At 43.0% G+C, this 16,106-nt stretch overlaps 1 protein-coding gene across 1 annotated transcript in view; it reads left to right on the top strand.

Moving 5' to 3' along the window:
* The window catches only part of LOC130027139 (myosin-13), a 95,630-nt gene extending 80,820 nt beyond the window's left edge, over positions 1-14,810 (top strand). Inside the window, exons 38-40 of the mRNA XM_056117779.1 lie at positions 1,936-2,070; positions 4,358-4,439; positions 14,638-14,810. Of these exons, the coding sequence (XP_055973754.1) occupies positions 1,936-2,070; positions 4,358-4,439; positions 14,638-14,810 (390 nt within the window). The remainder of the gene's footprint in view (positions 1-1,935; positions 2,071-4,357; positions 4,440-14,637) is intronic.
* Positions 14,811-16,106: the final 1,296 nt, after the last annotated feature.

Here is a 16,106-nt window from a genome sequence, read left to right as displayed (position 1 = left end):
GCAGGAGTGCAGCAGCTCACAAGGAGCAAGGGGTAGAGAAGGCACTTTTCTCTTTTCCATAGAAAAGTAATAGTTTTGGAAGCTCTGAATTAAACAAAGCTTAACTTCAGTTAAAGGACTTTTCAAGTTGCATATGCGTTTGACTCTTAAAAGTATAAAGGCATTACTCACTGCCTCTTTTGCAAACCACAGCACCCAAAAGGAGAGAGAGAACAAGGGGGAATGCCCTGCCACAGAGGCAGGATGGGATGGGGGGATGGGAGGTGGGAGGGATACTGGGATCCGTGATGGTGGAAAATGGGCACTGGTGGAGGGATGGGTATTTGATCATTGTATAATTAAAACCCAAGCACAAAAAATTGTAAGTCTACAACTGTACCTCATGGTGTTTCACTAATAAAAATCTAAATAAAAAAGTAGAAAGGCATTTTAAAAGTTAATACTTCCCTTTTTGGCTGGAGCGATAGCACAGCGGGTAGGGCGTTCGCCTTACAAGCGGCCAGCATGGCCGACCTGAGTTCGATTCCTCCGCCCCTCTCGGAGAGCCCGGCAAGCTACCGAGAGTATTCGATATGCCAGACACAGTAACAACAAAGTCTCCAATGGAGACGTTACTGGGCCCGCTCGAGCAAATCGACGATCAACGGGAGGGCCTTTACCTTTACCTTTTTATTATTGAATCACCATGAGATATAGTTACAAGCTTTCATGTTTTAGTTTCAATCATACAATGATCAAACACCTATCCCTCCACCAGTGCATATTCTCCATCACCAATGTCCCCAGTATAACTCTCCTTTCCAATCCTCCCCCTGTGTCCATGGCAGACAATTTCCCCCATACTCTTACTCTACTTTTGGGCATTATGGTCTGCAATACATATACTGAGAGTTTATCATGTTTGATAAACTTTATCTACTTTCAGTATACATCTCCCATCCCGAATGATTCCTCCAATCATCATTGACTTAGTGATCCCTTCTTTGTTCCAGCTGCCTTCTCCCCAAGCTCATGAAACAGGCTTCCAATTGTGGGGCAATATTCCTGGCCCTTGTGTATACTGACCTTGGGTGTCCATCTCATATTATATTATTTTATATTCCACAAATGAGTGTAGTCCTCCTATGTCTGTCTCTCTTTTTCTGACTAATTTCACTTAGCATTATACTCTCCATATCCATCCACTTATAAGCAATATTTCCCCTTTCTTAATGAACCTCAGAGCCCTTTCCTTTAATACATAGCATCCCATAAGATTAGTGTTCTGAAGAGGCTCTGTCCCTGTAAATGCCTGAGCATATGACTTCTTACTTTGCCTTCTTGCTCCCTGCCCATGGGGTTTCTGAGTCTATCTTGATCTCAGCAAAGCAGTTACATGTGGAGGGTAAAAAGGGGACCCATGCCCATACCATTAGTACAGTGGGAGAAGCTATTTTTGTCAGGAACACTGCATCATTCTCAGGTAGACCTATACAAGGACCTAATTTTAAGCAGAGATGCTGGTTGCAGATACAAAGCAGGAAAACTAGGTTATTGCTCTCTGCCACCTCCAGATGGTTTGGGAGTCTCTGAGCTTGGGTATTGTCCAAAATATCTCCACTGAACAGAACCAGAGAGATGGCTTAAAAGGATGATCACATGGTTTGCATGCAGGAGACCTTGGTTCAATCACCCAGAACTGTATGGCACTGCCAGGTGTACACAGAAAGCAAAACAAAATGAATTTCTCTCGAGAGTCACATAGTCTAGGGAGGATATCAAGAAGTCCAAGGTAGCTGGGAAGGAGCTAGAATACCATTAGCACACTTGGCCTGCCTCATCTGCTTTCTTTCCTCTGCCCCAGCAAACTGGTCACATTTTCTAGCTTTTCACGAACTTTCACTGAGTTCAGAGTCAGACCTAGAGTTATCTTCAGTCTTACATTCTTCCGTTCAGGAAGAACAGGCCAACACACAGCTGTCTAAGTGCCGGCGAGTCCAGCAGGAACTGGAGGAGGCTGAGGAGAGAGCAGACATCGCTGAGACTCAGGTCAACAAGCTGCGCACCAAAAGCCGAGATGTGGGTGTCCAGGTGAGAATAGACAGACGTGACTTCTGCTGAGATGTTGGGGGAGAAGTGAGGATAGCCAGACCTGGCTTCTTTCTCAGAAGTCCAGAGACCTGGACGCAAAGGGCACCCAAAAGAGCTGGGCAGAGGTGCCCACTGGTACTTTACTGCTGAGCAGCCAATTACCAATATCTTTAGGTTAGCCTCCAAAGTTTCAGATTCACAAGAACAAGGGTAAAGCATAAAGGTGAACAACGCAATGGCTTAATAATTTCTGAAATTTACCTTTTCTATTTGTACACAATCTTCTATCTCTCCTCTAATTTAGCTCATTTCCTTTGTTGCAATTTTTCCTCTCACAGAAGATGGATGATTGATGCCCTCCTCCTGATGTCAGTTTCCACAGAGAGAATGGAGGAAAGATGTTATGAAAAATAAACTCTCCTAATCACTAAGATCCTTGGTCTACTGTATTTATTAGCACACTCTGGCCCTCTTCTGTAGAAAGGTCTTATATTCTTACCTAAAGAATTAAAGTTTTTTTATCGAGTTGTCATGCTCAGTGTGCAAATTCCCACTGTCAGACTCCAAGGCTCTTGTGGCTCTAACTTTCTTGCAAAAATGAAGAGTAAAGCTGAGAGGACTTTGTTTTTAGATCTCCCTCACAGTAAAATATAGTGCATAGACACAACGTTTCAGCCCTTGAAACAGCATATAAAAGTCTTAGACAAATTAGGGAATATTCCTGAGTATCAATATGGAAACTGACAGTGCTGACAACCATTGAATGATACAAGGAAGTTGTTGAGCAATTCTTGTGTAAAACCGTGCAAAAGGTTTCCTTAACTATTCAGTACTTCCCAAATTGAAGATGGCATTTCTTTTGTTTTGCTAATAACAGTACTCACAGCAGCAGTAATCGCAGTCATAGTAGTAACAATAGTAGTATTCAGGAGTGCCACCTACCTCACAAATCTTGATTCAAGTTCTGAAGCCTTAGAGAGCATGCTGTGCCTCACATCCCTTCTGAAAATAAAGCTTTGCTGCCACCCTCTGGCTGTATAAAGTTATGGTAACTAGATATTTGGAGTCATGATTATCTCGTACATGCTCTGGTCTGACAGATGGGAAGATTCACATGAATGAATGGTTTTATTCACCCCTCAAAGTAGAATTTCAAAGCCATACACCTTAGTCTCTTGAATTCCAAACCAAGGTTCCCTCAACAGAACATCCATAGAAAGAAATTCTGCAGAGTCTTGAGATAGACCCTAGGAAAAGCCAGGCAGAAGAAATGTGGGAACTGATGGCTGGCAGCAGAGGTCTGCTCCCCACAACCTGTTCTCCTTATCTCAGGAGTTCTGCCAAGATCTGAGAAGTCTAGTCCCAGGGTAGAAGAAAGTGACCCTCCAAAAATTGCACCTAGCCACAGGTGACAGAAACTGAATATCTCTGGAGTAATGGTGGGACACGGTATTCTAAACAAAGATTCCTTTGCTCTCTTCCTAGACCCTAGACCATGGATCAGGGTATCTGGGCCCTGGTGAGAATCCCAAGGTCAGGATCATCATATCCTTCTACTCTTCTCCAGCACCCCCAAGTAATGGGATTCCTTTCTTTTGTTTTTGTTTTTTTTTTTACAAAAATTATTTTTATTATTAATATTTTATTATAACTTCTACTTTTTAAATTTTTTTATTAGTGAAACACCATGAGGTACAGTTATAGACTTACAAATTTTTGTGCTTGGGTTTCAGTTATACAATGATTGAGTGCCCATCCCTCCACCAGCGCCCATCCTCAACCATCACGGGTCCCAGCATCCCTCCCAGCCCCCCACCCCCCCATCCCACCCTGCCTCTGTGGCAGGGAATTCCCCCTTGTTCTCTCTCTATCTCTCTCTCTCTCTCTTCTTTTGGGTCCTGTGTTTTGTAAGAGAGGCATTGAGTGGCAATCGTGTTTGGTCTATAGTCTGCTTTCAGCATGCTTCTCCCACCCTGGGAGGATCCTCACAACACCCTTTATTTGGTGCTCTCCTCTCTATCTGAGCTTCCTTTTCCCCTAGCACATATGGCTGGCCTCCAAGTCATGGAACAAAATTCCTGGTACTAATCTCAGCCACTCCTGGGTGTTAGTCTCCCATTTTGTTGCTTTATGTTCCCCAGATGAATGCAATCTTTCTGTGTCGATTCCTTTCTTTTGGCTATTGGGCTGAACCAAGCTAATGAGAAGCTAGAAAGGAAGAACAGAGGAAATAGTGAAGTCTGGAAGCATATCTCTGTGCCCCTACATGTATCTCTTTTCCATTAAGGCCCTACTCTCTTTACCATCCTTGCCTTTATCTTCATTAACTCGAGCCTTGTCCTCTGCTTTCATCTTTAGGATTAGAGAAGGTAATGGAATCCTGGAACTATTGGACCAGGTGTTCTACTATACTGCTGTTTTCTCTATATCTGCCAGCATATTTGTTAAAAGTTTCTCCCTCAAACACTCTTTACATTATTCTAAGCTACAAATGCCATCTATTTTCTGCCAGAGTCCTGCCCTGAACACATATATCAGTTGTTTTCTGACACCCTGATGGAGCAGGACCTGTTCATTATGCCACATAAAAGTGCTATCTCACTACAGCGGGCAAATATATCTAGACCATAAATCCCATTCAGATAGTTAATTTCATCTGCAGGTTCACTACATATATCAATTTGACAAGGGTTTTTACCATAATCAAGTCTTGGATATCACCCCCAAGTGTTTTAGGCTTCATCAGTGAATTGCTCCTTTTCCTCCTCCAGAGAAGCTTACAGTGCACTTACAAGCAACTCTAATCCCCTGAGTTTATCTTTAACCTTTCCTTTGTGCTTTACCTCTCCTTCTGTAGCTACTATATTCCCCAAGCCAGCCATGTGTACTTATAAAGCCAAACCTGTTGTATCTGGACACTGTATCTATAGTGAACTGGTTCTTTTTCTCTTGCCTCTATAATCTTTTTATACTTTACTATAGAACTGTGTTCTTTGCTTAAACACAGAAAGACCATTAATGCTCTGCTCCTAATATTTGGAAGTTAATTGACTCTGAAATATATCTACTCTTGAACATCCATTATAAAATTACTTGACTCAGGCTTCAGTTGCTGCAGTTTTGAGTATCTCAAAAAACTGAGTCCCACCGAGCAATCTCTGGGTGGACCTAGGGCAAGCAGCAGAGCTAGTCTGGCCTTGATATGGAACAGTGTAAAAATCATAAAACACGGTCTTATAAACAGAAAACCGCTCTTGTTTTACATAGACCAGGTCTCCATTTTCATCCTACAGCCTGATACATCTACTGCTGTCTGAATTGAAAGAGAAAATTCTCCTGAGTCAGCAATTCCAGAGAACTCTAACTCATTACCCTCCAATCAGAATGCAGGTTCCAAAGTTTACCTTCCACAAGCATCCTCTCTCCTCAGAAGCTGTTTTACTCTTTCCTGCTCACTTTTCCTACACACTGTTTATTCTACCAATTACTTAATTATTTTCTAAAATCCCTACAAAATATCTGATCCACTATAACAGTGTAAAAAGGTAAAGGTAAAGGCCCTACCGTTGATCGTCGATTTGCTCGAGCGGGCCCAGTAACGTCTCCATTGGAGACTTTGTTGTTACTGTGTCTGGCATATCGAATACTCTCGGTAGCTTGCCGGGCTCTCCGAGAGGGGTGGAGGAATCGAACTCGGGTCGGCCATGTTGGCCACTTGTAAGGCGAACGCCCTACCCGCTGTGCTATCGCTGTTAATACCTTAAATCTATTAAAGGTGAATAAATTAAGCACAGATACACCACAATCACACAAACTATATTTTCCTTTTATTTCCCAAGAAAATGGAAAGAACAGGAATGTACATATTCTCAGACTTTCCTCAGTCTTCTTTGCAACTTAATTCTCACACATTAAGAGTTTTTATTTTAATAACTACAGTAATACAACAAACTAGTCTAAAGAATATATACCTATATACCCTTTACTAAACGTATTCACTGATTACATAGATTAGTTCTTGCTGAGTTAGGAATTAAAACTGGCTCGGTTCTGCCATTTCCCAGCAAATCCATTTTTAGTGGAACCTGCTCCACTGCTCAACCCTGAGATCTCTAAGTGCCTTAATAGAAAAGGTCAGACTACTAGTGTTAAAATTGAGGACAATTTAGATGAGGTAGGCAAGAATATTTGGGAGGGACTTGGGGACAGACTAATAAAGCTTGAAGACAGGCTGGCCAGATATACATTGTTCTGTCCATTCTTGTGCAATTTTGACCCTTCACCCCAAGAGATTCCAAGAAGTATGAGAAGTCTGGAAATCCCCAAGAGCTGGAACTGACCTAGGAAATATTAAAGGAACTAGATTGCAATGCCAGGGGAATAAATTGGCAAAAAAAGAAAGTTGAGCAGGGCAAAGAATGTGTGTGATTCTGTGTGCAAGTGTGTGTGAATTTGCATATGTGTGTGTGTGTGTGTGTGAACATTGCTACCAAACAACAGGCAAATAGTTGATGAAACTGAGGAGATTTAGCCTCGAGAAGAAGCTTGGTATGATGGTAAACTGATAGTTATTTTACAAAATATTTTGGTTAACATTTGAGAAATGAGATAAAAAAAATTCTACCATATAACCTTTAAAAAACATTTTATTGAGGTACCTGGATTTATAATACTATTCATTATATTTCCAATGCATATATTAGACTAGCATCACACCCACAACTAGAGAGCTCGCTTATTTACACAAGTGTCTTAAGGACCCCTTCTGCCCACCCAACCCCTATGTAAGCTCATTTCTATTAAAAAAAAATCTTCAATTCTGATTTCTTTGATCATTTGTTTTCCCCTTTTTATATTTCTTATTTACTATGTGTATGGGGAAGATCTATTTTTTCAATTGTTGAAGTTAATGTCACCTATACATAGATTAATAGAGCTAATTTCCTTTAATTCTACAAAATTGTAAATTAATGGTAAGTGATAAAGTAAAACTTTTATCAAAAATAGTATTTTACCAGGTATATGTTTTAAAAATTAATATTATAAATAATTCTGTGCAGTTTTATTCCAATATATTTTAAATTTTATACAAAATGGATAAATCTTTTAAATGTAAAATTTAGTAAGAGTGACGAGAATTAAGAAAAAATAAGAGAAAAATCTTAATAAGTCTATAAAAGCATGAAAGTGTGTTTATAGCCTCAGAAAGGAAATATTGGCTTTTGGTAATAAAAAATATAATTTTGGACTGGACAGCTACTTGCAAAAAATGAACTCAGATCTCTGTCTAACACCAGGCACAAAAATCAGATCAAAATGGAATTAAAAACACCCTCAATATCAGACCTGAATCCATAAGTTTTGTTCCAATATATTTTAAATTTTATACAAAATAGAAGAAAATGTAGGCAGACCCCTCTATGACACTGATGTTAAAGGCATCTTTAAGGATGAAACACCACTGGTCTAGCAAGTGAAAACAAACATAAACAAATGGGACTACATTAAACTAAGAAGCTTCTGTACTTCAAAAGAAACAAGGATCAGAATACAGAGGAAGCTCACTGAACGGGAAAAATTATTTACCCAATACCCCTCTCGGAGAGCCCAGCAAGCTACCGAGAGTATTCGATATGCCAGACACAATAACAACAAAGTCTCCAATGGAGACGTTACTGGGCCCGCTCGAGCAAATCGACGATCAACGGTAGGGCCTTTACCTTTACCTTTACCTTACCCATCAAATAAGGGTTAATATCCAGAATATACAGGAAATTAGTTGAACTGTACAAGAAAGAAAACCTCCAACCCCATAAAAAATGGGGAGAAGAACAGAAATTTCCTCAAAAAAAAAATACAAATGGGTGGTATGCTGCCACCAGCAGGTCAATCTGTACCTGTGAGGTGAGTGCATCAGCAGCCTGATGGCACCATCAGACTTTCAGATACCCCAAAATTGCTGCTGTGCCTTTGGCCAGACCCCAAAAACTTGGGGCAAAGTTTACCAAGAAAGTAAACAGCCAAAAGTTAGGTATGTGGGAGACACACCCACAAACCACCTCTGGCTCAGCTATATAATTGGAGGCATGGCCTCTCTGGATCCTGATTGAACTGCTTAACGGCCATGATCCCAGAGACTCAGAAACGAATCTCGGAACCCAAAGGCTTTTGGCAGAAATGCTTCCTCTTCCTGCAGTAGGTTACTGGCGCTAGGCCACTCAAGGTGGGAATAAGTTTCATGCCTTGGCCTGTTCCCCCTAGTGGCCCGGTGACTGCCATCCTCCAGAGGCCACTGGACAGTCAGGTTTGGGCCTGCAGTGACCAAATACGCGGGGCCTCACCAGATGGGGGTGGAACCAGCCCTTTCCTCCCCATGCCAACAAGACCCCGAGTCACTGCCTACAAACATCCTCTCTGGCTCCCGATCAAGCTGCTTAACGGCCATTGTTGTCCCTCCACCTGCTTCCCCCTGGCGGCTCAGTGGTCATCATCCTCCAGAGACCATTGGACAGTCAAGTTTGGGCCCACAGTGAGGAGACATTTTGGGCCTCACGGGATGGGGGTGGAGCTGGTCCTGTCCTCCCCACCCCAATGAGATCCCAAGTCATTACCCACGAATGGGCCTCTCTGGCTCCTGATCAAGCTGCTTAACGGCCATATACCCAGAGACTCAAAAACAAATCTCGAAACCCAGCGGCTTTTGGCAGAAATGCGTCCAGACCCCACAGTAGTTCACTGTCGCACGGCCACCCCAGGGGGGAAAGGGTGCTGTCCCTCCGCCTGCTTCCCCTTGGTGGCTCGGTGGCTGCCATCCTCCAGAGGCCACTGGACAGTCAGGTTTGGGCTCTCAGTGACGAGACATGTAAGGTCTCGTGGGATGGGGGTAGAGCTGGCCCTTTCCTCCCCGCTCCAGTGAGATCCCGAGTCTCCACCCATGAACGGCCTTTCTGGCTCCTGATCAAGCTGCTTAACGGCCATGATCCCAGAGACTCAGGAGAAAATCTAGGAACCCAGCAGGTTTGGGCAGAAATCCCTCCAGATTTAAGTATTAAAATTTCAGAATTTCAATATTGCGTGGCCACTACTGCAGCCATTGACATCATATGTTATTCATAACCATCAATAGAAAACAAATTGTCTACTGTTGCCTTTTCAGCAGATCTGAGTGTTGGGGTAAAATCTCAAATAATAATGGTGGGTCTGGTGTCAAAATATTGAATGTGATCAAAGTAGAGAGAGAGTAATGTGGAAATCATCTGCCTCACAGGTAGGGGGAGGGTGTGGGATGGGGGCATACTGGGGTTTTGGGGGGTGGAGTATGGGTACTGGTGAAGGTATGGGTGTTTCATTGTATGACCGAGACTTAGACCCGGAAGCTTTGTAATTGCTCTCACGGTGATTCAATAAATAAAATTATAAAAAATGGGGGGAAAATCAAGGTGGAGTTCATGCCCAATTCAATCAGCTAATCAGTGGCTGAATAAATAGCAGTATTCCTACATAAAAAAAAAAAGAAAAAAAAGAAACAATGGTACATCTACACAATAAAATAGTATGAAGCTGTTAGGAAAGATGAAATTATTAAATTTGCTTATAAGTGGATAGACATGGAGAATATTATGCTAAGTGAGAAAGAGAGGGAAAATCATAGAATGACTACACTCATTGTGGAATATAAAATAATATGATATGAGACTAACACCCAAGGAGAGACAAGGCTCAGAAAGATTGCTTCATGGTTGAAAGCCTGCCTCAGGAGCTGGGAAAGAAGGCAGCTGGGACAGAGAAGAGATCACTAAGTCAATGATGATCAGACTCCCAGCCTGGTTACCTGCTACTCAGGTACCTACCAGTTAGCAAGACTCAGGTAGATAGTCCTTTGTTTTGGGTTCCAGAGATTCTGGAGATGGAATTTCCCTGGGTTGACAGTGAAACTGTGTAAAGTTTTATCACAACCATACCCAGTAAATTGGCAATACAACCCTTGATATCCATAATATTCCTGAATGTCAGTGGACTAAACTCTTCCATCAAAAGGCACATAGTGTTGCAGAATGGATTGGAAAACAAAATTCAATCATTTGCTGCTTTCAGGAAGCACATCTATAATCACAGGATAAACATGGGATTAGAGTAAAAGGCTAGAAAACAAATATATAAGCCAATGAGGCAGGGAGGTGGGGGTGGCGAGAGGCTGGGACATCCATCTTTATATCATACAAAATTACTGTCACTGTCACTGTCACTGTCCTCCCATTGTTCATCGATTTGCTCGAGTGGGCCCAGTAACGTCTCCATTGGAGACTTAGTTGTTACTGTGTTTGGCATATCGAATACATCACGGGTAGCTTGCCAGGCTCTGCCGTGCGGGCGAAATACTCTCGGTAGCTTGCAGGGCTCTCTCAGAGGGGCGGAGGAATTGAACTCCGGTCGGCCATGTTGACTGCGTGCAAGGCAAATGCCCTACCGCTGTGCTATCGCTCCAGCCCTTCCAACAATATGTGGTGACTATTTGAACATTCCATGAATCAATAGCCCCCATCTTTTCAAAGTATTATTAGGGAAATCCAAATCAAGCCAGCAATGAGATACATCTTACACCAGTGAGGATGGCACATATCAAAAGTAATGGGATCAATCACTGTTGGCGGGGATATGGTGAAAAAGGAACTCTCGTCCAATGCTGGTGGGACTGTTGTTTAGCCTAACACCTAGTAAAACCAGTATAGAGGGAACTTGGTAAATTAAAAATTGAGTTTCCATGGGCTGGAGCGATAGCACAGCGGTAGGGCATTTGCCTTGCACGCAGCCAACATGGCCGACCCGAGTTCAATTCCTCCGCCCCTCTCGGAGAGCCCGGCAAGCTACCGAGAGTATCTTGCCCAAACGGCAGAGCCTAGCAAGATCCCCGTGACATGATCGATATGCCAAACACAGTAACAACAAGTCTCATGATGGAGATGTTACTGGGCCCACTCGAGCAAATAGGTGAATAACAGGAGGACCGTGACCGTGACTGAGTTTTCATGTGACCCCAGAATTTTGCTTTTGAGTATCTATCCCCAGGATAGAAAAACATTCATGCAAAAGAATATCACTGTATCACTGTTACTGTCATCCTGTTATTCATCTAGTTTCTCGAGCAGTGCCAGTAATGTCTCTATTCATCCCTGTCATGTGCTAGTGTAGCCCAATGGCATACTGGGGGCTCTTTCAGGTTCAGGGGAATGAGGACCGTCATTGCTCCTGTTTTTGGCATATCGAGTACGCAATCGGTAGTTTGCCAGACTCTGCCACAGGCGGAATACTCTCAGTAGCTTGCCAGGCTCTCCAAGAGGGACGGAGGCTTTTGGGGTGACCTCTAATCGCCTTTGCATGTATTCCCAGTGTACCAAATGCTAGCTTTTGGTTGAATGGCATGTTGTAACTATCTGAGAAACATGCACCTGCCTGCATTTCTGGGCAGCACCTGGGACATCTGCAGCCTCAGGTTGATCTCCTTGAGGTGGATGGAGTGCGCACAGCGCTTGTTAAGCAGCTGGCAGAGCAGGACCCCATCATGGAGGGTCTGTGCCAGGTCGAACATCTGTGTTAGGTCCCAGGTCACCCGGTAGTTGGCTGATAACACCCCGCAGTGGATGAGCCACTACTCACACTGCCACCACGGCCCTATGTCCAACAGAGCTGTGACTTGGCCCAGCCAGGCCAGGTGACGACGCTGTGGCCGCCACAAGGTTTCTCTATGCCCCACCGATGCCATTTTGTCGAAATCTTGCAAAACAGCCAGCGATGACCAGCAAGAATCATGTGTAGAGTTCTAGCAAGGTAGCAAGGATCATGTGTAGAGTTCCATTCCTGGCGTGCTGAGCTGCACACTGTCTAAGGTGAGATGGTGAGCCGGGTTTTATATATATATATATATATATATATATATATATATATATATATATATGTGTGTGTGTGTATATATACACATTTATATATACATATATAATGTGTATATATATATATATATATCATTGCTGTACTCAGTACAATATCTAAGACTTGGAATCAAACTAGGTGATAAGTGAATCATGAAGATCAAACTATTAAGATTCCATCATATACACAAAATGGAATATTACGCAGCTGTAAGGAATGGTAAAATCATGTAATAAGTTGCAACATGGATGGAATGGAAGACATCATGCTAACTGATGTAAGCCAGAAGAAGAAGAATAAACACAGGATTATATCACTTATAAGTGGTTTTTAGAATTGTGAAAGAGTGGAATGCAATGCCTAGATCAAAGTTGGCCCCAGAATATAGGGCAGAAATGGAAAAGAAAATTGGAGGGGTGGGGCGAGGGGTAGAGGAAGAAAGATGAGAAATATGAAGACAAGGTCAGGGCAGGTAGAGAAGCGATGTGGTGGTGTTAAGCCAAATATCCAAACCAGACTCAAGAACACTGAAATCAAGAGAACCAAACTTTAACAACCAAATTTAGAAAGGAGCCTGTCAATAGGAAGGCTGGGGGTGGGGGCAAGGGATAAGGAAAGACACAGGAGTCTTGGAACCAAGAACACTGGTGGAGCAAGGGTTGACACTGTTGCTGAGATCAGTACTATAATATTGCATGTATGAAACTGAACTATGAGTAACTTCGTGTAGCACAATGGCACTGTAGTACTGTCCTCCCTTTGTTCATCAATTTGCTTGAGTGGGCACAGTAACTTCTCCATTGTAAGACTCATTGTTACTGTGTTTGGCATATCGAATACATCACGGGTAGCTTGCCAGGCTTTGCCATGCAGGTAAGATACTCTAGGTAGCTAGCCAGGCTCTCTGAGAGGGGCAGAGAAACTGAACTCAGGTTGGCCTAGTCAGTCGTGTGCAAGACCCTACCTGCTGTGCTGTCGCTCCAGCCCAACATTTCAATAAAATTTAAAAAATAACAATTTAAAAATACTTATAGAATATTGGTTGATAGGGGCTGGAGCAATAGCACAGTGGGTAGGGCGCTTGCTTGCACGCGGCCAACCCGGGTTCAATTCCCAGCATCCCATATGGTCCCCTGAGCACTACCAGGGGTAATTCCTGAGAGCAGAGCCAGGAGTAACCCCTGTGCATCGCTGGGTGTGACCCAAAAAGAAAAAAAAAGAATATTGGTTGATTAAAAAACTTAATTACTTGAAGAGATCATTAAAAACACAATTTAAAATTATTTAAGGAAATTCACAAGATAAATAATAACTGTCCTGTCTGTCTTCCCGTTGTTCATCAATTTGCTCGAGTGGGCCCAGTAAAGTCTCCATTGTGAGACTTCTTGTTACTGTGTTTGGCATACTGAATACTCTCAGTATCTTGCTAGGAATAAGAATAATTGAAAAAGAATAATATGGAAAATATTATATACCAAAAGTGACCCATGGAACACTAGGAAAGATCTATTTTTTTACAAATCAGCTACTTTAATTTTAACAAGCAGTGTATCTCAGTATTAATTAATAATAAGTCAATAAATAATTAGTATTTATTGTTTATGTGCCAGGTGCTGGTCTAAACTTACTTTACATATATACTCATTCAGTTCTCACAGCATCTGAAAAGGTTGCTGCCTTTATTGTCCCACTTAATGTATTAGATAGCAGCAAGCATCTAAGAAAAAGACAAAACAAGATTAAAGGGCTGATGGCCACAGTGGAATTCCTGGTCTGCAAAGTATTCTGGCCATCAACACATCCTGAGAACCATCCTCCTCTGAACTCATCTTCTTTACATAGTTAACATCCTATGGTGGACTCAAGGGAGCCATTGGGACTTCCAGAGTTGTGCATCAGCCTCAAATTAGCCCCAAGCACTCAAAGGCTTATGGGAGGTAGGGATGAACTTCCTAGTGAATAGGATTCCTTATAGGAGCCAAGACAAAATTGGGGATTTCAGAACACTTCCTGTTGTTCTTTTCCTCTTTTTCACTTGTCCTTTACAAGACCTCTAGCATCTAACAAAAGCCAAAATTCTGTTTTCAAATACTGTACAAATCACTTCCCTGTCCCAGTCTTCTCGAAGGGTTTGAGAGAGAAAAGGAAGAGTACACAAAAAGGAGTGTTAATAGGCTGGGCACAGTTCTAAAAGGCAACAACTGCATAACTATGTAAGTATTATGTAGCACAATCCTCCCATTGTTCATTGATTTGCTCGAGTGGGCACCAGTAACATTCTCCATTGTGAGACTTGTTATTGTTTTTGGCATATCGAACACTCCACGGTGAGCTTGCCAGGCTCTGCTATGCAGGCGGGATACTCTCGGTAGCTTGCCAGGCTCTCCGAGAGGGATTGAGGAATCGAACCTGGGTCAGCCTCATGCAAGGCAAACACCCTACCCTCTTTGCTATCTCCCAATACACAGGGAAAATCAAAATAGCTTGCCCTGAGTCCCTCTCTCCTTGGGACAGGACAGACTTTGCTCTGCTGTCTGTAGAAAAGGGACATTAGAGTCTTAGCTCCGCCCCTTCTTCCCTTTTCCCCCATCCTGGCTCTCACCCCCATGTCCTTCTACCTCTCTTTTCTCCTTTTCTCCCTAGGTGCCCCGCCCCCCGACTTCCCCATCTCTTCTTCCCTCCTCCTCAGTCTGAACATGTTGGAATCAGAGATGGGGGGAAAGGAGGTGGAGGAAGAAAGGTATCAAGGAGGGAAAGGTAGAAACAGAAAGGTGGAAACTCACTTCGAAAATTTGTGGGACCCTCATCCCAGGTAGACTACTTCAGGCTGAGAACTCCAGAGCTTCCTGGAATGGGGGTGGGCAGATTCCCCTCCCAGCCAGAAGACACTGAAGTCCCACCCACAGCCTTCAGCATAGAAATGTCCCAGCTCTGCGAATAATCCCAGAAAGAACGCCAAGCAGCTAACCTTTCCCAGGAGGAAGGGTCTTGGGACTGAAAATACTGGGACATTGCAGGAACAGGGGCAACAGATCCCCCTCTCTGCCAAAGGTCTACAGCTCCTACCCACACCTGACATCTTCAGTTCTACAGTTGAATTTCATCATTTCACCAAGCCACCAAACTGTAGCAGCTTGTGGACCACATAGAAGCATGTGTGGCTGAGCAACACCTCCAAATTTTTTAGGACTGATGGCCCAGTAGGAGCACAGCAAATCTGATGGGTATGTCACATAGAAGATGGCAGAGCTCGATGAGAGAAAACAACCCCAACTAGCACCCAACCACTCAGTAAGTCCTCAATACAAAACCTTTAGCAACAACACTGTGAGACAGAACAGTGATCCCAAACTGACTTTAACTGATTTTTTTTTTGCCTTTTTTGGGTCACACCCAGTGATGCACAGGTGTTACTCCCGACTCTGCACTCAGGAATTACTCCTGACGGTACTCAGAGGACCATATGGAATGCTGGGAATCAAACCCAGGTCAGCTGCGTGTAAGGCAAATGCCCTACTTGCTGTGCTATCACTCCAGCCCCAATTGAAGTATTTTTTTTTATCATTCCATTTGCCATTTTGTTGAACAAGGAATATAAAGAATTATAACTATTATAAATATTAAGTGGGCTGCAGCAATAGCACAGCGGGTAAAGCGTTTGCCTTGCACGCGGCCAACATGGCTGATCCAGCTTCGATTTCTCCGTCCCTCTCAGAGAGCCCAGCAAGTTACTGAGAGTATCTTACCCCCACGGCAAAACCTGGCAAGCTCCCCGTGATGTATTCGATATGCCAAACACAGTAACAACAGGTCTCACAGTTTGTTGTGAGACGTTACTGGTGCCTGCTCGAGCAAATTGATGAACAACAGGAGAACAGTGCTACAGTGTTATAAATATTAAAAATAAATATTAAAAAATAAAAATAAGTATTTAATTAAATATTAAGTATTATGACTATTGTAGCACTGTAGCAATGTCCTCCCATTGTTCATCAATTTGCCCGAGCGGGAACCAGTAAGTTCTCTATTGTGAGACTTGTTACTGTTTTTGGCATATCGAATATGCCACAGGGATCTTGCCAGGCTCTGCTGTGTGGGTGGGATACTCTCGA

Source organism: Sorex fumeus, unplaced genomic scaffold (assembly GCF_029834395.1).
Source record: "Sorex fumeus unplaced genomic scaffold, SorFum_2.1 ptg000036l, whole genome shotgun sequence".
Taxonomy (NCBI): domain Eukaryota; kingdom Metazoa; phylum Chordata; class Mammalia; order Eulipotyphla; family Soricidae; genus Sorex; species Sorex fumeus.
This window is presented reverse-complemented; position numbering and strand designations above follow the sequence as displayed.